Source organism: Acartia tonsa, chromosome 11 (assembly GCF_053477335.1).
Source record: "Acartia tonsa isolate MP-2025a chromosome 11, ASM5347733v1, whole genome shotgun sequence".
Taxonomy (NCBI): domain Eukaryota; kingdom Metazoa; phylum Arthropoda; class Copepoda; order Calanoida; family Acartiidae; genus Acartia; species Acartia tonsa.
Genome location: NC_137270.1, coordinates 17,336,965 through 17,360,948, shown reverse-complemented (window position 1 = coordinate 17,360,948; position 23,984 = coordinate 17,336,965). Strand labels below are relative to the sequence as shown.

General features: G+C 33.9%; 2 protein-coding genes across 3 annotated transcripts; both read right to left on the bottom strand.

The window, feature by feature from the left end:
• Positions 1–668: 668 nt before the first annotated feature.
• LOC145331779 (uncharacterized) lies at positions 669–13,690 on the bottom strand. Of its 2 annotated transcripts, XM_080176618.1 has the most exons (6): positions 13,544–13,690; positions 12,585–12,665; positions 6,563–6,656; positions 5,448–5,543; positions 3,802–3,873; positions 669–850 (listed from the first exon to the last, which is right to left on the bottom strand). In XM_080176618.1, exons 1-6 carry the CDS (start codon positions 13,599–13,601, stop codon positions 769–771), a joined length of 483 nt encoding a protein of 160 aa, XP_080032744.1. In that variant the 5' UTR covers positions 13,602–13,690; the 3' UTR covers positions 669–768. The 2 variants fall into 2 exon arrangements, with proteins under 2 accessions (XP_080032744.1, XP_080032745.1); XM_080176619.1 differs by lacking the exon at positions 3,802–3,873 and having other exon boundaries at positions 13,544–13,678.
• On the bottom strand, positions 7,649–9,283 carry LOC145331778 (actin-5C-like). Its single transcript, XM_080176617.1, has one exon. It carries the CDS (start codon positions 9,071–9,073, stop codon positions 7,943–7,945), a length of 1,131 nt encoding a protein of 376 aa, XP_080032743.1. The 5' UTR covers positions 9,074–9,283; the 3' UTR covers positions 7,649–7,942.
• Positions 13,691–23,984: the final 10,294 nt, after the last annotated feature.

Genomic DNA, 23,984 nt, shown 5'->3' with positions numbered 1-23,984 from the left:
TTTAATTATAAAGTAAGAAATACTCAAAATGTATTATCATTTATTAATAATTTAAAAGACTAAATTAGGTAGACTACCGAATTATTTATTGCACTAATATTAAAGTAAAACACTAGAGGGATAAAGGTGTTAAATAACTGTATGTTCTCATCTAAAGGACCTTGTGCCGACTCTCAATTGGATCTTTGAAAATCAACCAATAGTGTCAAGAATATGAACAAAGCAAAGTAGCAGAAAAATATTGCTATACATCTATAATATAGATTTATTGCAAATTTTAAACACATAGCGATCATTGCGAAGCCTTTAAACAATTAGCTCTGTTCGTTAATTTATACCTAAGAATTGCTCTATCGATTTTATACTTTGCATTATGACGCCTGATACAGTTTGGTACATTTTATACAGCATAGCTACTGTATAACCTTTACCAGAAAGTGATCATGTCCATTAGTTTAAATGTTGACTCTTTGGACACCAAAACATGGTATAAGTAAGGTATCTCTAACAAAGTCTAAAATGTTTGACTATTACTAAAAAATATCTTTACTTAAAACTACATAAATATTTTTGCTCGAATTCCGAAATAATACTAAATTCAAATAATATTAAATACACTTTTATGGATGTTGTCATCCTTGTTTTGTTTATGAATACATATACTAAGATTTTATCATTAATTTTATTCAAAATCTTACAAGAAATACAAATTTATTTTAGTTTTGCATTTTAAAATTTTATTAAAAAAGAAAAATGACATGTTTAAAGTTAAAATAGATACGCCAACATAGTTACTGAAATGATGAAAACCATCCAAATTCTTGAGCCGTTCAGCGAGTCAACTCCACTCCTAAAAAATATATTTTTTACAGGAAATTTGTAACAAATATGTACAATAATTTAGTTGTAAAAGTGACAGGATGTCTATCCATCTGATAATATTTTGTTCTTTTTAAAAAAGCTCCTTATAGGTCCAGATAAAGTTTTTTTTCTTTCAAATTAAACTTTAACGGAAAGGGTACCTACTCCCTCCCAAGAGATATCAGAAAATATCTCCCCCAAAATTTGTGTATACTTTTTCCTAAAACTAAAACTCCCCTCCCCCCTTTCTCCATCTCTCAAGTTCCCCTAGAGGCCTCTAGGGGCCCAGCCACTAGTAATCTAAAATGTAATAGTCATATTTTTTTTAAACAACCAAACAGCATGCAAATAATAACATTTATACTATTTTAAATAAATAATTATTTCATGGATATACAGAAGTGTAATGTGTGAAGTCATAAAAATACTTCAAATTTTTTTTAGGGGTTTTTCCCCACTTCTCCTCTCATCCCTCCTTCTTAGACGTATCCTTATGACGAAACACATGACATTTTCCGTATTTCCAGATCCTATTATTGTTAGTGCATCGTTGATGAGTCATTACCAAAGACTGTGAGGGTTTTTAGAGGTGCATTTTCTCAAAAGAACGGGAGGGGGGGGGGGTCTTGGGACATAGTTTGAACGGGTACATAAAGTTTTATAAATATATACCCTAATTCATTGGCTTAAAAAAGTTATTACATTTATTAGATTTTACTTTGTTGGTTCCAAACCATCAATGTGCAAACTTTTTAACTAATAATTTCGATTTACTGAAAGGGTAATTTTGTTTATCAATGTTAAGGATGCACATATATTAATTTGATACATCCCAGAGAGCGAGAGATATAAGATGAATTGATGTACATTCCCCAATTATGATCAACAAAATTAAATGGTTACTGCTTATTTGGGTTAAATCCAGATTCCATGAAAGTCCCCAAAGTATGAAATAACGTAATAATAAATATTGGGTACTAGCATATGTTATAAAGACTTAAAATTAATTAACATCACGCACATTTTTTCAGTGCATAAATTCTTTTAATTGTATGTTTTGTGCTATAAACCATAATTTTCTCTATTATTATCGAACAAAACATCATTAGTAACCACTTGTAAAAATTGACCTAATTTTCTTTATTCCAAAGCAAATATACATACAACAAAAAATTGGAAGTTCCCCATGTATGGCCGGTTGAGAACTGATGCCAGCCCCCCCCCCTTCCGCTCTTATTTTAAAAAATGAGAATGTAGGTGTCGGGGTATTGTGTTTTCCTATTCCTTACCCAGTTGGGAGCCTTAACCTTACGGGGCTACCCAGTATCCAATATTACCTAAATCAACCGTTTCTAATAATAAACAAACGAAAAACTACCCACCCTTAATTTATTTCAAAATAAGATCAGGGGGGGGGGGACTTGACAGTGTCCAACAGAGTGCTTAGTGTGATATCGCCAGAAAATCAATATTTTTATGCAATAAACTAACAAGGTGACATGGCCATTCTTTGTACTAAAATTACGTTTTACACATTTGAACTAGATATAATTGGATGGTTAAAAATACATATACATATTGTATCTAATAAATACCTCTGTTGACGATTGATAACATAGGGCCTTTTTAGTAGATTTAAATGTACAAACATCCCAGCTAATGCAGACAACCAACGCCTTGATTGTAGGACCTTTTTCTGTCTATTGTAATGAGTTGCGCCTATTTTGGACCAAGGCATTTACCTACTCTTACTATAGATATAACGCATCTGACATAGAAGCATCAGGTACAAATTTTAACGTCTTCATGTATGTCGTGGTTTGAGCCGAGATGTGCTAGATGTTACGCATATGTACAAATGTAAGGCCCTAAAATTTAATAGAAAGGCTGGTCTATTTGTTTAAGATCTCTAAAATTGTTTTCAGATATTCAATTATAACCGCTTTTTTTACAATATTTTTAGCTGTAAAAGGAATAGATAGATATTGCATATATGTATATAGTATAAAAATTGAATGCATGCAAAAGAAAAAAAAAACACAAAATAGAATAGAAAACAGAAGAGAAAACTCTTATCCTATCCGTTTGAAAAAAAATAACACATTTAAAGTGTAAGAATTTAATACAAATATTCATAATAATGTAGTAAATCACAATCAACCACTTTGATTAAGTCAAACTGTTACTCTTGAATGTACATTCTACCAGGGATCTTAGGGGATAAGACAATGGACAATAAATTAAAGTACAGCAAAATGATAAAAAATGTAGGTTATCGTTTTAAAAGTTTGGACACCGTTAGTTTGAAACAATTAAACAAGATTTAATAAAAATACCTAGAGATTCAATTGATTAAGAAAATGGGTTTATAAAGCTTTGAGTACCAGTGTAATTATTCAGTCCAATGTCCCCTCCCTCCCTGGTATTCTATAGTCCTGAAAGTTATTTCATGCTTGCTAACGTATTGGTGTTTGTTGCTTTGTAATTCTTTGTTTAAAATCCAAGGGCAGGCAAGAACTTAATGTTCCTCGTATAGAGGCGACTTAAATTTACAAATTTATCATTTGCCGCCAAAAAATAACCAATCACTTGTCGCTTTCACTAAGGGCCAGTTTATTACTGTATGTGATTGGCTTAATATGGCGGCAAATAAAATTTGCAATATAAAGTTGCGGCATTGCTCGTACAATATTCTTCATTTATGATCCATACTAGACACTAAATAGATGATTTCACTTTTTCAAGTTTATTAGGACCCGCTGAAGGTCACGACACAGCCAACTTTAATAAAAAAGAATGTGCTTTTCCTCCAAGAAAAATCATTCCTCCTTATTTTTAACATAAATTGAAAACTTGGGGATATGAACAAAACAAGGCTTTCAATCAAAGAACAAAAAAAGCAAATACTCAGTGCCTAGTAGGAATCATGTTTTGGATTACTTGTTATACTCCTGAGATGATTGGGTATTAAGAGACCCCGTAGATCCACCAGTATTGCTAGTTGTTTGAGAACTGACATATACAATTTTAATTTTTATAATAGTTTAATTTATATATCGCATCGTATTATAGACAGCTTTCCGCGGATCTTAAAATGAAAATTTATAAGATTTGATAGGCCCGAGGGGTGTTATTTATAATTTTTATTGTTTCCTCTTAGAAATTTTGTTAATTTTTTTTATTATTTTCATACTATTGTTCGCAGAAAGCTGTCCATAATACGTTGTGAAAAAAAGCTATTAATAAAGATCATTTAAAGCAATTTTTCGATTAATTAAAAATTTTATAGAATGGAAAAGTTAAAGCACAAAACAGAAAGCGTTTCTAAAGAAGAACAATGACATATATGTAAGTATCAAAACATGCTTTTAGACTATGGATAGACTAAATGGATCTACTGCAGTTCACTGTAAAATATTGCTGGTAACGAATATTGCCAAAAATCTGTGCATGTTAAAGGCTGCTAGCTGCCAAGCGGCTGAACGTACAGATCATACCCGCACATCATTTTAGGCGGTATAAAAAGACCTACAAATAATCTGGAATAGCCAAGATCCAATGATGCACAGGGAAAGCTTCACTGAAGAAAAAACGCGTAAAATAGGTCTTTTTCGCGCATTTCTCTGCACTGCGAGACAATTATACATTATTGATTCATGGCTATTTCAGATTATTTGTAGGCCTTCTTATGCCGCTCAAAACAGTGTGCGGGCATGATCTGTACGTTCAGCCGTTTGGCAGCTAGCAGCCTTTAAAGTTCATAGGTTTTTGGCAATAATCGTTATCAGCAATATTTTACCGTGAACTGCAGTATATCCAAATAATTAAACTAATAAAAAATCTTGAAATAACAATCTTAATTGCATTTTATCCCTATCAGTTAATACAATATAATACGTTTATTTAGGTAAGTATAAATTAAATTTTGGTATAAAATCATTAAAAATATACATTTTAAAAAATCTAAAAAATCTTTGGCTCTCATTCAACTTGTTCTATTAAGATACTTTTTTTTATATCCTAAAAAGACCTCATAAACGGCTAGAATGATCGTTAAACCATTTTCTGGGAAGTTTGAAGAAATGCCAGTAATAGTTAAAATAAGGTTTTAGGTTATAGTTGCTAATTAAGCTATAAAAATTGGAAAGAATTTTAATGAATATAATAGATTTGAAATCTGCATAAAATTTTAAGGAATTTTTATAAAATTCGTTTTTTGTATAATTCTTTATCTATAAGCGCAAATACAAATTAAGTTAAATAATTTTGACATCTGTGATTGGTTGATTGAAAACTATCTGCGCCCTGATTGGAGAAGCTTAAGTGACGTACATCATTCAACCAATTAGAGCGCAGGTAGTTTCCAATCCACCTATCCTATTGGTCAAAATTTATTAACTTAAATTGGATTTGCGCTTTTAAATAATGAATTATATAAAAAACAAATTTTATAAAAAATCCTTAAAATTTTATGCAGATTTCAAGTCTATTATATTCATTAAAATTCTTTCCAATTTTTATAGCTTATTGCTAATATCTTTCAAAACAAAAAAAGACTAAAGCAGCATATCTTAAATATAACTTACCCTTGTGTCTGTGTGTTGGTTGAAGTTTGACTGGTCTGACTTGTCTGGCTCGTACTGCCTGCACTCGCTCTTGCTGTTGTCATGTCCTTGTTACATCTACATAAAACAGATTAGTTTACAAGAAAGCTTATGCTATTTTCAAAATTTAAAAATAAACTGTACTTTCGTGTATTGAGCAAAGAAAGATCTATCATTTACCATTAAACTTTGGCAAATGGACATAAAAAGGACAAATGGACGGTATAGCACTAATAAACCTTCCCCCCCCATTCAAGGAAGTCCAAAGGGGGGTAAAGGGGTAATTACCCCCCCCCCCCAACGAATTTGGGGGTGTCGTAGGCACCCCAAAAATATTTTTCATTTCACCCCCTCCCTTTAAAATTTACCCCAACCATTTTGGAGGGGGTATTTACCGCCCCCAAACAATTTTGGGGGAAAAATACCCCCCCCAAAATAAAAAATCCCTAACTAAAATTTTTTTGGCGCGCTTCGTGCGCATTTTTACTCCTAAATATTTAATAGTATTTCATTATTAGGTAGGTACCTTTATACATTATTAAATTACCCCCCCTCCAAAAAAAAAAAATATTTTACCCCGGGGGTAAATTTTTTCTTTTGGGGAAGGGTAAAATAATTTACCTTTGCCAACAGATTTCAGGGGGGGGTTATTACCCTCCCTCAAGCAAATTTTACCCCCAGGTTAAAAAATGTTTTTGGGGGGTTGGGTTTAAGAATTATCGGCGCCATGTTACCCACCCCCCTAAAGCAAATTACCCTCCCCCCCCAAAAAAAATAAAAAGCTTGGACGCCCATGCCCCCCTTGTTTTGTATAAAAATAATAAATAAATAGATAAAAAAAAAGTGGAGGGGTGTTTTCTATTGCTGAACCCAATAAAGCCAAACTTAACTTGACACACAAAAAAAGCCCTTGTAGTTCAATAAAAATGACGTCTTGTTAGAATTGTCCATAATTCTAAATCATCCCCTTTTTTTATAGGCACTAAATTAAAAACCTTCGACAGAAAAATCACAAATTACTTTATATTAAAATAATGGACTATTCTAATATGACGTAATTTTTTAATAGGCACTATAAAGAGCTTGAGAAAACTTACTCAGCAGCGTTGCAGATACATATTTCTATTCCATTCTCTGTTGAGCATCCCACTGCGTTAGATTCACAATACTGGGTTGTCGTCTGTGTTGAGCCTAAATAAAACAATATAAAAGTAATAAGATGTTTGTGTGTTAACACCGCTGGACAGATTTGGTACTATTTTACAGATAGGCTGCTCATAAATTAAATTTAAAATGTAGATTTTATTTAAAATAAATAATGAATAAATAGAATATGGTAACACAACAAAAATACTTTTTGTTTTAAAATAAAAAAGGTTGTGTTGATTTCCCCAAAAATAGTCTCAAGATGTGTTTACCTAACAGTTTGCTGTCTTTTAGATATCTTATTGTACATACATACATAAATAAACAATTTACAACTTACATACATACAAGCAGCATATAATTTATTAAATTGGTCAACAATTTAAAAAATATCAACCTTGAAACTGTGAATGGAATAATAATAAATCAAGGACAGTACAAAAATTCAATATTTCATTTTATTTATCATATTAATTTGACTAAAAACTGTGCACTGTTGGTTTTTCCCCGAAATCAATATGAATCATTTTTAAACGCGTAGATTTTCTTTAGTTAAGGATGGTTCTGACGTAACGGAGAGCTATTATAGTTGTTTGGGCATGTTAGAATTATCCTATAGATTTCATAATTTGTATAGTTTGAAAACCAATGTAAAATAAATTCTTTTCATGCAAATTGAATGATCCCAGTAACAGTTGGGCATGAATTAGAAAGCGTATTAAATTCATGATTGTTATCAGAAAGTTTTTACGTCCATTGTAATTATATTTTGTAAGCCATTTTGCTGACCAGTGCAGTGCATAAAAAAGCCTTTCAACTTTGTTATTCTTTGTCATCAATATTTTTTGAAAACCTAAAATTATTTCAGTTATATCATACCTCCTTCAATAATAATTTTAATAGCATACTTTGATTGTTCTTAAATATATGAATGGTATAAATGTTGATGAGCGGCATAAGTGTTGGAGACAAAATAATTATTCTTTAGATGCTGACTTCCATTGCATGTTTTAAATACTAAAATAAAAAATATAAACTTAGGGTTTTATCATTTATTGAAAGTTGACAATTTATTCTTGAAATATAATTAACTATTTTAAAACAAAAACAACACTACAGATTTAATCTAAACATAATGCATATTTATGAATTGACAAAAGTAGGAATGTTTGCTTATGTTTTCAGAATGAATTTAACTTTACATTTTTATATCTTGGCAAAATAAAAAAATATATTCAACATAATTTTTAAAGAAAATGTTGAAAAATTGGTCTATAAAAAGCAGTAGTATAGTTGACAATAGTAGAGCTGTGTCGGCTGGAGGTAAACATTTAGAAGCACTTGCGGTGGACAATGGAGGGTCCGCACTCGTCGTACTCCTGCTTGGAGATCCACATCTGCTGGAAGGTGGACAGGGAGGACAGGATGGAGCCACCGATCCATACGGAGTACTTTCTCTCAGGGGGAGCGATGATCTTGATCTTGATGGTGGAGGGAGCCAGGGCGGTGATCTCCTTCTGCATACGGTCAGCAATACCGGGGTACATGGTGGTGCCACCAGACATGACAGTGTTGGCGTACAGGTCCTTACGGATGTCAACATCGCACTTCATGATAGAGTTGAAGGTGGTCTCATGGATGCCGCAGGCCTCCATACCGAGGAAGGAAGGCTGGAAGAGGGCCTCAGGGCAACGGAATCTCTCATTGCCAATGGTGATGACCTGACCGTCGGGAAGCTCATAGGACTTCTCAAGGGAGGTGGAGGCGGCAGCGGTGGACATCTCCTGCTCAAAGTCAAGGGCAACATAGCACAGCTTCTCCTTGATGTCACGGACAATCTCGCGCTCAGCGGTGGTGGTGAAAGAGTAGCCACGCTCGGTCAGGATCTTCATCAGGTAGTTGGTGAGCTCACGGCCAGCCAGGTCAAGACGGAGGATGGCGTGGGGAAGGGCATAACCTTCATAGATGGGGACGGTGTGGGAGACACCATCACCAGAGTCCATGACGATACCAGTGGTACGACCGGAAGCGTACAGGGAGAGGACAGCCTGGATGGCAACATACATGGCGGGCATGTTGAAGGTCTCAAACATGATCTGGGTCATCTTCTCTCTGTTGGCCTTGGGGTTGAGGGGAGCCTCAGTGAGCAGGACGGGCTGCTCCTCAGGGGCAACACGGAGCTCGTTGTAGAAGGTGTGGTGCCAGATCTTCTCCATATCATCCCAGTTGGTGATGATACCGTGCTCAACGGGGTACTTCAGGGTGAGGATACCTCTCTTGGACTGAGCCTCATCACCGACATAGGCATCCTTCTGACCCATACCGACCATGACACCCTGGTGGCGGGGACGGCCAACAATGGAGGGGAAGACAGCTCTGGGAGCGTCATCACCGGCGAAACCGGCCTTGCACATACCGGAGCCGTTGTCAACGACAAGGGCGGCCATATCTTCGTCACACATGGTGGTTGTTTGTTCTTGTTTTTTACCTTAGGGTATAGAACAGAAAGACACAACTGCGCGCTGTGCTGAGATGTCAGAATCTGCCTAAACAACACCCATGACAAAGCTTTTATAGATGCACCTTCCTTCACAATAACCTTCGAGATTTCCCCCATTTTCCTCATAACCCCCTTGGCGCATTTTTAACCTCCTTTCCTTTGTTTTGTCCCCTTGTTGTGTCAGGGCAAGATTGTAGGCTGGGCAGAAGGGTCAACTTAGCCTCCGTTATATTTACGGTCTCGATGTATAACACAAAACAGCTACATTCTTTTGAATAAAAAAGCACTTATAGATATTGGGGGAAGGATTTACTTATCGTTCATTGTCTTATCCCTATTATACATTCTTTTGCATAAATAAAACACTTATAAATATTGGGGGGAGGGTTACTTATTGTGCATTGTCTTATCTCTTTTTTGTATCTCACACTGGGAAAACCTTGCTGTAGAAATGTCCATATATGGGCATATTCTTGCTTATACACTAGAGAGAGAGGAATGTCATTTTTACAGGGGGGAAACTATTGTTATTAGCCCATGTTCAAAATGAGGTCATATAGTTTACCTTTAAAAATAAACCCTATGCACCCTCACCTTTCCTTTTTTAAAATTTCCTAACGGAGGCTTTGGTGGTTTTCCTCAAATTGCCCAGCCGAGCACAGACAATCCCGCCCTCCTCCCTCAATTTGAAAATAGATTGGAAGTAAGAAAAACTAGGGCGTTATCCTTTTTTTCAATTTTGTACCCCAACTCTCTTATTGACAATTTTCTCAACTATCCTATTATTTAAAGTAGTAAGCGTTTTTTTGTCTGTCCCGAAGGATCTCGCTAACCGCTGAACCGATATTGTTCTCCTTTACAATGAAGCTTCTTATAGGTCATGGGAAGGTTTAAAACTATTTTTGGGGAGAGTGTCTTCGCCCCCCTCCCCCCCCCCCCAAAAAAAAAATTACTCTTTTGAAACCCAAATTTAAAATAGGATGAGGTCGACTTTTCCCCTCCTACCTTAAGTGCCCCTAGAGGCTTCCGTAGCCGCTAGAATTATATATTGGAACTTCACAGTTTCTTTCAATTATATTGTCTGCTATATTGCATTAAATAAAGGTGATCATGGCAGACATTTAATCGACATAACAAACAATACTCTAATATCTTTAAGACAAAATACTTATATTGTTGTAATATCTACAATTAGCGGCTGCGCCTCTAGCCTATTAGGGGGGGGGGGGTTATTTTTAAATGGGTAGATAAATGCAGAAACATAGCATAAAACCACCCAAAGAATTAAATCGAAAATAAAATTGTATGTAAATTTGTTGAAAAACTGCTGAAATACAGAATAATATTTATGGAAATAATGAATTTTTAGGATGTGTTTATAGAGAGCTTCGCTTATGATATTGTACCTTACTGTAATAGAAATCATTAATCCAAAAATCATATCAATCGGATGATATCACATACAAATTTGATGCCCAAATCTACGAAAAGAGCTAACCGTTACGGACTTACGGACGGACTGTCTTCGCTTTTAAAAAGTTAAACAGCAGACAGTTTAGAAAAATGTTGCTAGAAATGTCCTAATATGGGCATTTTCTCCTACATATTGTATTTCAATTAGAAGGAATGTTTGAATTGAAGCCAACATTTACTAGCCTCTGTTGCAATCCAAACAAAAACCTAACCTTAACAACTTTGGGGACTTTAGTGAATTTTAATTGTTTGATTCATTTATTTAAGTATTCAAACGCTTCCACAACTAATTTCAATCTACAGAAGGGATAATTTTGTCATTGGGGATGTACACCAATTTATCGGTCATTGTCTTATTCCTTTATTCCTTTAGTTCCCTGGGTACCTTATCATTATTCTATAATAATCTATTTTGAAGGTGTAATAGAGCTCTTCTTGTAAATAGGTTTTTATGATTTACAAATCTTTTAAATATATTCAAGCAAGCAGCACATCTAGAAATAGTATTTGATAATAGTTATTTCTCGCATCGTATTATAAACGGCTTTATAGAATGTACAATTATGAGATTAAAACTAGTTTTTTTTAGCCCCGAGGTGCCAAAGGCACCGGCTAAAAAAACTGGTTTTAATCTTATGATTGTACATTTTTATATTCGTAGAAAGCTGGATATAATACGATGCTAGACATAGTTTCTTCGTATGGATGAGAACCGGTTCCTATCCACCGGATTCGAATGAATACGAGAAAGAAATATACAATATACATATATAAAGGGAGAATAAAAAAATTAGGACCTTTTAAAAATTTAAATTGCGCAACTTGTAAAAATAGTAGAAAAATGTTATGCATACCGTTAGAACCAAAATAAACTTATTATTAAGACAATTTTTTAATATAAAAATATAAATAGAGGAGCGAAGCCACTAGAAATATCGACATCCTGTTATTCAAAAGTACATTATGTCGACTTTATTTATAGTAATGTATGTATCAATTGACAGAATGTGAATATCAAGTCAGGAATAAGTTATAGCAAACAAGCAAAATATACATGGAAAAAGAAAATATTTAGGGGCATATAAAAAGGTCGTCAATTTTACTAAGTGTTGCACCCCAACGACAGCTGAAAATAGGTTTCGTGATATAAATAAAATAATTTCGTTCTTGATATAATCTGAAATACACCTGCTTTTGAAAAGCATAACATATTATTATGCCAAATTATATTTTTTTATGTGCAAGCAATTAATTTAATTATATTTGCTAATGTAATTTTTATTGTTGAACATTATTTAAATTAAATAATTGGTGGGCTGAACAATATTTGAATGACATTTATTAATGTTATGTTTGCCTAGTAAAATCAGGGCCCTACAGTTAAGGGATTAGACAATAGAAGATAAATTGATAATCATCCCAATGATAATATAATTAACTAACCCTTCTGTGGATTAAAAATATTAGAAACTGATGACGTCATACTGGCTTTCTATTGGCTAATTTAAATGTATACTACCTATCATTGGTCATTTGTTTTATATGACGTCATTTTTTTAGGCTATATCATCAGTTTCAAATATTGGTTGAAAAGTTTGGACATTAATGGTTACGAACCAGCCAATAAAAATTCAATGAATTGTTTTTGAGCCAAGAAATAAGATAACGGGGATAATGTCCCCTTCCTCCCTGGCGCCAATAGTCTTTTATTGATTTACAGAAAAACTTTATATAATATCGTGCATATTTTTTTCAATAAAATTGCAAATTCTAAGTAAATTAAACTATAAACACAGAATTTAACTTGTAAAATGTTATTTATATTTATATTTGATGATAAATTCATGTTTCAAAAAGGACAGATGGACGGGCGGAAAGACGAACGGACGGACACATGGACAGACAGACGGAAGGAACTGACGGAAGTTCAGACTTTAGGACAGACGGACATTTCGAATTTTAGAGCAGCTTCGCCACAAAAAAAACTTTATAAATATTACCATCATATTTGATAGCACAATGTGGGACACTGCCACAATTTTCTGCAGGTCGGCCTGACTTGTAGCACACTAGTGCCGAGCCTAAAATAAGAAAAAAAAATAAATATAGAAGTGTACATTGAACAAGGATAAAGAAATCCATAAGTAGCAAAGTACAAAAGAGTCATAAGTGGACAAAGTAATTTATTGAACGATATTTAGTATTCATAAAAAAAATTAAACAGTGATTTTGCGAAAATGGATTTTTTTTATTTATGCATTTTTAAGCATGACTGGCAAAGGAAATCTTCACTGGCTAACTTAAATAGCAGCCAAGAAAACCATGTACACCATAGGGTTAGCTTCGATATTAATAAATCAGGAAGGAGGAGACATTGGACTGTAGTTAAAACTAGTACCCAACATTTTATGAATAGGGCCCCTCAGAATAATTGGGTATTTTCAATGTAGATCAATCTATCGTCAAGCCTTGATTGCTTTGAGTGTCAAACACCCTTCAAACATATAACAAACCTAACCTAACCGAAAATGAAAAAGGTTTTTTCAATATCCTTTTTTGTTGGATCAGGTGCAATAGTATGAAAACCACCAGCTTCCTTTAAAATAACTCAATCAAATAAGCTCAGTGGTAAGCCTATACCTACAAACTTATAACTTTAAATAATCCTATTTACTTCACCACTAGCCTTTAAGAAGGGTGGGATGATGGAGTTCAGAAAAAAAGCCTAAAACGACCCCTTGACATTTAGAAATCTTCACTGAAAGTTACAACCAATTAGAACCAGCACTTTAACTTAAGTATGCAAATATCCTTTTAGTAAGAAGTTTAGCCAAAACGCAATTTTAAAAGAAACATAAATACTGCCTAGCTTTATTATAATGGGCTAATTTTATTATATCTAATAGTACATTAAAATAAGCTAATTTTTTTAGTTATCAAATCAATTTAATTGCATAACCTGTATGAAAAAGAATTGGCACTACGGACAGCAAAATAACAAAAATATGGTTCCCCATGACGAAGCTTTCTACAACTAAACTTAAAAACGTATTTTTAGAATTTCAATAAAAGAAAACCCACCAACATTAATATTAACACACAGGACAACCACACACACAGACCCACACAGACACATACATACACACACACACACACACACACACATACACACACATACACATATAAAGGAACGTTTTATAATTTTCAGTGGTCAATGTAGAAGTAATCAAACTGAAAAGAAATTTTATGTAACTTTTTAAAATTTGTGTAAAGCTTTTATAAGGACATAACGGCTACGCCCCTAGAGGAGTCTAGAGACGTTTGAGGGGAGAAAGAGTGAAAAAAAGAACTGTTTTGAGAGGGGTATTTTTTTCTTGGGGGGATTTTTCTTTGGAGGGTAAAGGTACCCTCCCCCCCAAAAAAACTTCCCTTGACCTATAAGTAGGTTCATTGTTAATGAGATCCATATCTGATTCTTCGCTAAAGACTAAAAAGCTTACTACTTTATATATAACTAGCGGCTACGCCCCTAGAGGCCTCTAGGGGCACTGGAGGAGAAGAGAGTCGAATTTAATAATTCACTTTCTTATTTTAGATTTTAAAAGAAAAATTTTAAAAAATTGGGGGGAGGCCAAAAAAAATTTTTTTTTGGGGGGGGGGGTGCCCCCCCCTCATTTTAAATTTTAGTTAAAAAAATAAAAAAATTTTTTTTTTGGAGGGGGAGTTTTCATTTTTAGGGGGTTGGGGGTGTCCCACCCCTTAAGAGAATATATATAAACCTTTCCGGGACCTATGAGAAGCTACCCTGTAAAGGAGAACCCGATCGGTTCAGCGGTTAGCGAGATCCTTCGCTACAAACAAACAAACAGACAAACAGACACACAGACACACAGACAAATAAACAGACAGACAGACATCGTTCTACTTTGTATTATAGATAGAATGATAAATCAATTACAGTAAAGTATTAATAACAAACAAGTTATCCTTACATAAAAGAGGTAGTACGTTTGACTATATGTCTGTACCATAAGATCTCGCAAATGATAAAGCTTTTATTTTGTTACTGGGAAGGTTTGTTGGCGGTTACCGCCAACTTCCCTATGAAATCACTCCTAGAAATATCAAAAGATGACATTATACTGGCCTTCCATTGGTCAATTGAAATGTATACTTGCCTGCCATTGGTAATTTAGTCTGTGTATTAGCCGATTATCGAACATTGTTTTTATAGGCACTAAAAAGAATATACCATTTTAATTTGCTTTTTTCTTTATCCATATAAAATAAATTGTATATACATGTTATATATTGGTCAAGGTAGTTTAGTTCATATTTATAAATAATTAATTACAACCCAGGCAAAATATTGGATATTAATCTTTTGGTGTAATGTTAAAAACACGGACAAATAGGTCCAAAAATTAAATATTTTTTGCATTTTTCTTTTTTGTATACTAACTGCTCCGCCCCATAGGAGCCTCTAGGGGCATTTAATGTTTTAATTTTTTTTTTTGGGGGGGGGGTCATTTTTATTGATAGTTTAAAAACAATCACTGGACATATAAGAAGTTTCACTATAAAGGAGAACCATATCGGCAGTGGCGTGCGAAGCACTTTGTCTAGGGGGGGGCATTTTGAAGATTTTGTAAAATTTTGCCCCCCCCTAAATCAAAGTGCCCTGGGGGGGCACTTTGCTTTAGGGGGGGGCATTTTGTTTATATGTACTAATTTTAAATAAGGGCGTTTTAAGGGGTGGGATTATTTGATTATGGGCCTTCTAGTCCTTATCCCATCATCCCCATCCCTTCCCCCATCCCTATTTTCCATTTATATCCCCCATCTCTTCCCCCCCATCTCTTCTCCCCCATCCCTTCTCCCCACCCTGCAATGACCGAAGGGAAGGCAGCTAGAAAGCATCTTCGAAAAAAAAAGTACAGAAGATAATTTAACCTTCCCCCCCCCCCCACCACAAAACTTTTTTATGGGTGGAAGGGGATGTTATAAAATCTCAGCAGGAAGGATGAATAACCCCATTAAAAAAATTTGGGGGGGGCAAGATAAAAACACTCATTTTGGAAATAATTTACCAAAAATTAACCTAATATGTAAAACTGATTTTAAATATTTCTTTATTGTATGACAACAAGGATGACAACATCTTTAAGTAGCAAAGCACAAAAAATCATTAATAAGAATACAGACAAGTAGTTTTAAAGAGCATCTGTTGAAATAATTATATATTTTAGGTAAAAAAGTCACAAATCCTTTTTCCTGTATGTTGTGTGATGACAGTCAAAGTAAATTACATACTGGATGCTCGAAACAGCGAGAATTTTTTTTTTTAATATTATAATCCACAAAAAAATTTATCGTACCATAAAACCAAAGATATAAAGAACCATGTAAAAAATAAAAAAAATTACTTGTCCTTTCATCTACAGATATAAAAATCTCTTAGAAATATGGAAAACTTTGGGGTATAGTCTCTTTTGTGGCAATGCCTCTAAAGGGGCATTTCGTTGTATTTTCATAGTAGCTTTTAATAGGTTATTCTAGGTTAAGTTAGGTCAGGTGATTTCCCCACAGGGTTAGGCAATTGGCCCCGCAGGAGCTAAAAATAGGTGAAAAGCTACTGTAAAAATACGACGAAATGCACCTTAAGAGGCAATGTCACAAAAGGGACTATACCCGAAATTTAAAAGATACAAAAATAGCCAAAAACGTCCTGAAAAGCAGTCCGACCTCCATGAATTTTTAATAGTTAATTATACTCCATAATGATGGAAATGTTAACATTAAGTTTTAGCCTTCTATCTTTAATTGCAGTTGAAAAAATCACATTTCCCCCTTAGCATTACGTACTGACAGCCATAGTGAATTATAGAGAAGCTAAAAAGTTATATCAACATATCCTACCCTCTTTATATGGCACTTTAAAACTCTGTTAATTTTTGATTAAGTGGTGTTTCCAAGGATTTATAAGGGCGGTGCGTGAAGCGCACCTAAAAATATTTACTCCCCCTTTGAACTAAAATCAATTAAAGACAACAAGAGTGGCGTACTTTATCAAGTTAGGAATATAGAGTGTAGTTAGTTTTAAGGGTTTTTAATGAAAATTGCCATAAAAAACGTGTCTTTTTGTAAGGGTATATACACACAAAAAATGATAAACTTATCCTGAAAATAATATGACATCATATATAGTTATTCAGTTAGACATACAGTGCACACTGGTCTGAAAACGCAGTTTTGGGTCAACAATTCGTTTTCAGCCGTCTTTTGGCCGATTTTAATGCCCAATACAGCAAATTAGGGGTTTTATGGGTCGGGGAGTCCATTTATGAAAAAAAAAATACATGACCTCGAAGGTCAAAGACCGTTAAAATGACCTTTAAAGTCTGATTTTTGCCGTTCCCGAGGTTTTATTGGACATTTAGGGAGGGAAGGAGTTGTCCAATCAAGAAGACTCTGAAATACTTTTTTGTAGACAATTGCATTGGCTAAATATCATGTGAAGTAAAAATTTTTGTAAGTATAACCAGTTTTTCACCAGCTGCAAATTTCAAATTTGCGCGTTTTTAATTTTTAATATTTTGATTATTTTATCTAAATTTTCTTGATTTTATCCATTTAGAAAATATTTTAAATCATTGTTATTTCATCTTACTAGAGGCTTATAAAATTATGGCATATTTTTATAAGGATATGCATTTGTTTGTGTGTTTGAATGTGTGTGTGTGTATTCTTGTTTCTCCTCACTCTATGCTACGAAATAACAAGGCGCGAAACACACACACACACACACACACACACACACATGAAGAAACATAAAGAGTAGGCTGAAAGAATAATATCAATTATATGAATATAAAACAATAAAATTGACATTTAAAAATTTATTTTAACTATAGCCAATTTAACAATGTCAATAATACGTTCTTAGATTTTAGAGTTCTGCAGCTTTGGCCCCAAATTATTTCAAAAAACATATTATTAACATGGGTTGATATTTAAAATATAGGTGGCCCAGGATGTCTTTGAAGGCTGGCAGGTCAACTTTTGTCTAAATTGATGGGTAGGAAAAATTGAATTGTTGACCCCTCCGGACCAGTGTGCAGTGTTGAGAAAAAGGCTTAGATAAATATCAACGCTGTTTCTTTTTTATATAGAATAACTTTTTGATGAAATATTTGTTGTTTACACCTGTTTTTTATAGAAATAAAAATAATATACAATGCAATGTGATAAAAAGCAGAAACCATTTGGAAGGGCGCAAAGCGCAAATTTTTTTCTTCAAATGTGCAGGGAGGGAGGGGTTTTGGGCTATTTATTACACTGGTCCCCAATCTTTCATATAAAATTTTCTTATTCGTTGGCTCAACAACTTTGGGGACTTTAATGGAATTTTATTCATCCACTAATTGTAATCTATATAAGGGGTAATTTTGTGTATCATCATTGGGGATGTACAAAAATTTCTTTGGTAAAAAGTTTATATTATACAAAATAAAATACTTCCTATTACCTGGTTTGCTATGTTCAGTGAAAAAAGATTTTAACCTAATTTCTACACTAATTAAAAAATTTCGTAAGGTTAAATGAATAGTAACTGTCTGTTTAGCGCGAAAATTTTTTTTTGAGTATTTCTTGATTTTTTTTTTTTGGAAACTGGGATAGTTTTGCTTTTTGTAGGGTAGGGGGCAAAAAGGGGCATTTTTGTTGACTAGGGGGGGGGCAAAATGGGGCATTTTTCAACATTTAGGGGGGGGGCAGGGGGGGCGGTGGCTAGGGGGGCTAGGGGGGGGCGTTTTGGTCGCTAGGGGGGGGGGGGCGATTGCCCCAAAAAAATATATTCCTTCTATTTTTTTTCTCTTTTTATATCCCTCTATTCATTTTTTAGAATGAAGAGGAAGCATTCATCCAACAAAAAACAAGAACCAACAAAAGCTAAAAATACCAAAATCAAGAAATCAAAGAGGAAAGCCATAAAATTATTAAAATTTTTAGCTGCGAACTCCAGTTCTGATTCTGATTCGTCCACAGATTCATCCTCATCCAGTTCTGATTCTGACTCGTCCACAGATTCATCCTCATCCAGCCAATACAAGACAAGGAAGGGTAAAACCAAAAAAAACACAATCCTCAACACAACAGTTCAGCAGCCCAGTAGCCCCCCACCCAACATAACTGTTACTATAGAAAATAATTCCCCCAACCCCAAAATCGATTCAAATAACTTCAATTTTGAAGAGAAATTGGATTTTGAACCATCAGAAAGGGGCAGTACCCAATCTGCCTCCCCCCACACCAGTTCAGTACAGGACTCACCCCCTATACCCCAAGGCTCACCCCAAACTTTACCCCAAGCCTCTCCCCAACCAAACAATACAGCAGACATTATCCGGGACCTAATTGGCATAACACACCATATAACATCCAAAAAAGCTGGGAAGCGTCAGAGCATATGCTCGCATTACAATAGCCTAAATGGCTGCAAATTTAATAAAGACGCTACTGGTTCCACCAATATTTATGAATGCAACTCTGGGGGTGTACGTCGCCGTCACTCTTGTTCCACATGTTATTTCGCCATTGGCCAATGGAACCACCATTCAAAATACCGCTGCTTAATAACAAGATTCTGTGCAACAAACGATGCCACCCAACAATTAGATGCTCTACTAAACTCAGAAAAATCACCAAACCACGAAGATAACTAACCCAAAAATCTCCAGACTACAAATTTCAAATTTCTTACTTCATTCTACAAACTTAAAATTCTGCTCTCAACTATTATTTAAGCATATAGATCTTCTAATTAACTACAATCTTCTCTTAACTTCTATTGCCACATAAAAAAAGTCGTTTTTCCTTTCTTTATATTATGTTAATTGTATTATGAATTTGCTACATACCAACAGATCTTCTAATTAACTACAATCTTCTCTTAACTTCTATTGCCACATAAAAAAAGTCGTTTTTTCTTTCTTTATATTATGTTAATTGTATTATGAATTTGCTACATACCAACAGATCTTCTAATTAACTACAATCTTCTCTTAACTTCTATTGCCACATAAAAAAGGCGTTTTTTCTTTCTTTATATTATGTTAATTGTATTATGAATTTGCAACATACCAACAAATATTTAATTAGCTACAATCTTCTCTTAACCCCTATTGCCACATAAAAAGTCGCTTTTTCTTTTCCTTATATTATGTTAATTGTAATATGAATATGCTACATACCAACAAATATTTTTGCCACATATAAAAAGTAGTTTCTCATTTCTTTATTATGTTACTTGTATTATGAAATTGCTACAAAACTACAAATATTAATTTAGCTACAATATTATCTTGACCACTATTGCTACATAAATAAAAGTCGTCTTCTCTTCTCTCTATATTTTGTTACTTGTATTATGAATTTGCTACATACCAACAAATATTAATATCAACATAAAAAAACTATCATACATAATAACTAAAATTTTTAGTGCAGACCTTTGTAACGGTATATTATTAACCACCGTATTGCTACATAAACAAATAAATTTTTTTATTTTTTTCTATAATTGTTAAAATTGTATCGTGATTGCTACATACTAATAAATATTTATTCTCAATGTCAGCTATACTTCTTTTTAATACCTATAACTGCGACGACCCATGTCATAAAACTCCTCAAATTTTCTTTCAACTTACAAAACTACCAATTTCAATGAACTTGATGCTAGTAATATCCAGACAATAATTGTCTATAGTGAGCTCAATATTTAAACATAGTGTACAAACTCAAAACCAAAAAAGTTAGAAATAAATAAATAACTCTTACTGGCCCAGGTACCCAGACCCTGAATCTTCTTTTTTAAAAAAAAGAATAAGTGGAAGTTTTTCTACATAATAATATGATTTTAAGTACTATTACCTAATATTTCACATTTCAGTGTCTCACACTCTGCGAATGTCTTCGTTATACATACGCCTCCTTAGCGAACAGGGGGTAGCTAACCTGAGACACAGGGATGCAGGTATGACAGGGTTACCTAACTCAAAAATACAAACAGACTAATATCCTCCGCTTACAGACCTCCATCCAACACATTTACTAATGTAAATAACTTCCTATCAGACATTAAAAAAATTATTGATTACAAAAATAAATCAATCCCGAACGCAACAGTAGATATACTTGGTGACTTCAACATAAACATCTTAAACTATCTCAACAATAACCTGACTAATCACTTCCTTACAGGTATTGCTGATCTTAACCTGAAATCATGCATAAACATCCCAACCAGATTAACACATCTTTCAAAAACATGCATTGACAATATTCTCACAGATGACACAAACAACTTCACCAGTCATGTTCTCCCTTCTTCAATCTCTGACCACTTTCTAATCATAAAAGCCTCAGCTAGTCATGTCAACATGTCTAAACCAAATATCTACTACAAAAGAGTTTTCGACCACGAAAACATATTGAACTTCAAAAACAATATTCTACAGACTGACTGGTCAGATCTAACAAACGCAAATAACTCTACGGACCAATGGAATTTCCTCTTCAAAATCATTGATAAAAAATTTAATGAAAGCTTTCCACTAAAAAAATCTTCAAATAAAACTAAAAATATCCCTTGTCCATGGATAAACAATGAAATCAAAACTCTTTCAAAAAAGGAACGAGCCTTATACCAAAAGAAATCAAGATCAAATAACCTTAACATCGCTGAAAAACACAAAACTGTAAAAAGAGAGCTCTCAACAGCTATCCGTAGGGCCAAAATTGCATACTATAACCAAGAATTTAAAAACCTCAAAGACAAACCCAAGCAAATGTGGGAAAAAATTAACAAAATAACTAACAATAAACCAGCTACAAATAATGACATCAATTGCATCAAAATAAACAACAACACTTTAACAGATAAACAAAATATTGCAGAAGCAATGAACAAGTTCTACATAAACATAGGAAGGGAACTAGCAGACAACATCAAAACCACTCATGAAGAGCAAGAGAAATACTTAAATGATTTACCTACCAAAAACTCATCTTTTTTATTCAGCAGAATAAACTCTAACACAATTAAAAAAATAGCTATTTCGCTCAAACCGAAAATGTCCAGCGGACCTGATGGTATCCCCACCAAAATCACAAAAATTATCTTAACAACAATACCTGAACAAATTGCATACATAATCAATAACTCTCTTCAAGAAGGTAACTTTCATGACAGACTCAAAGAAGCAACTGTCATTTCGATCTTCATAAAAGGCGACAAAACCTCACCAGACAACTACAGACCAATACATCTCATTAACTCACTCTCTAAAGTTGTTGAGAAAGTAGTTGCATACCAACTAAGACGTTATCTTGAATCAAACAACATACTAAACAAAAATCAATTTGGCTTCAGAGCCAAACATAACACAACACATGCAATGTTAAGCATGATTAGCACCCTGGAATACTTCAAAAAGAATAACAAGAAAACATCAGCAATCTTCATTGATCTCTCCAAGGCCTTCGACACAGTACAAATACCCATCTTACTAAAGAAACTCGAAAGCATTGGCATCAAAGGGAAGGAGTTAGTCTGGTTCACAAACTATCTCAAAAACCGCAAAATTAAATGTAAAGTGGGAAACTGTTACTCTGAATACTCTCGTACAACAATAGGAGTGCCACAAGGTTCAATTCTTGGCCCCATCCTATTCATAATCTACATTAATGACTTGCCTATCCATTTAAAAGAATTTATCAGCCTTTTTGCAGATGACACACTAGTTGCCCCTTCCTACAACACTGAAGAAACTTGAATCTAAAGCAAACTTAACCCTTAAGGATCTAAAAAAATGGTTCAATCTTAATAAACTAACCCTAAATGCCTCCAAAACAAGAATGATCACCTTCAACACTAACAAAAACATAGACCTTAAAATAGATAACATAAGCATTAAAAAAGTTCACAGCAACAACCCTACAAATGAGGTAAAATCATTCAACTTCCTCGGTTTCACCATTGATGAAAAGCTAGACTTCAAATCGCATTCAAAAACTGTAATTAACAAACTTAACTCAGCCAACCACATTCTCTGGAAACTTAAAAGAATATTGCCTTTAAGGCAAAAAATCTTAATATATAACGCCTTCTTCATTCCCAATTTAACATACGGTTGCGCTATCTGGGCTAACAACAAAGATATTGTAGAGACCATCAGCAAACTACAAAAAAAGGCCATCAGATCTATAAACGGTACAACATCTAAGAGACATAGTGAACCTTTACTAAAAAAACACAATCTTCTCAAATTTAAAGACATAATTGAAATTAACAAATTATCTATAGCACATTCAATTGTTCATAACTACGCCCCAGCTGCACTTCAGGAACACATCCAAAAGGAAATGCCTCATGAAAGATTAAGACGAAACCTACTCAACATCAAAATTGATGGCTCCAATACAAAATCCACAACCAAATACACCATTCCCCAGTCCTGGAATAATCTCAACAGTGAAATAAAAGAAATTTCTTCAATCTCTAAATTCAAAAAAGTAATAAAAAAAAATATGCTACAAAATTACTCCAATATTGAAATATGTAGTCTCAAGACTTGCAACATCTGTAAATAATTAAGATGCTTACAGACTCCACTATCTAAATCCAAATCGACTAATATCCAAGCAAAAGCTCACCAAAATAAAAAAAATCCGGTCAACTCTGGTCCATTACCCTGCTCTACACCTTGCTCCCCTGTGCTCACTTGTTCGCTACACCCTTAAACTTATTATCATAACTGAGTTTAGTTGTAAAACCTCTACCAGTACTGACTGTACTAAAAGAGGTGTACTAATCTCTACTATCTTTGTACATTAACCTATTTCGTAACTTATTTTTATATTATTTTGTAATAACTGTATTAACGATAGTTAAAATTTTGAAATACATACATACAAATGCCCCCTTCGGTTCGCACGCCACTGCATATCGGTTCAGCGGTTAGTGAGATCCTTCGCTACATACAAAAAAAACTTATTGCTGTATATAATAGAATATTAAACTTTTGTGTTGATTTCTCCATTTAGTAGCACAGCCCTAATTTTTCTATACATCCATCACTCAATCAGTGTTTACTAGTAACTAACTTTCTCGTATTCATTCGAAACCGGTGGATTAGAACCGGCTCTCATCCATACGAAAAAAACTATGTCTATTATCGTGTAATATCCAGTTTTCTACGAATATAAAAATGTACAATAATAAGATTAAAACCAGTTTTTTTAGCCCGTGCCTTTGTCATCTCAGGACTAAAAAACTGGTTTTAATCTTATAATTGTACATTTTATATCCGCGGGAAGCTATTTATAATACGATGCGA

Bases quoted from the DNA above. Each gene is read 5' to 3' on its own strand.
- LOC145331778 (XM_080176617.1), bottom strand. From the start codon at position 9,073: ATGTGTGACGAAGATATGGCCGCCCTTGTCGTTGACAACGGCTCCGGT.
- LOC145331779 (XM_080176618.1), bottom strand. From the start codon at position 13,601: ATGGGGAACCATATTTTTGTTATTTTGCTGTCCGTAGTGCCAATTCTT. The intron at 12,666-13,543 runs GTTATGCAATTA...TTCTTATTTTAG, and splicing joins GCCAATTCTTTTTCATACAG to GCTCGGCACTAGTGTGCTAC. The intron at 5,544-6,562 runs GTAAGTTTTCTC...TGTTTTATGTAG, and splicing joins TGTATCTGCAACGCTGCTGA to ATGTAACAAGGACATGACAA.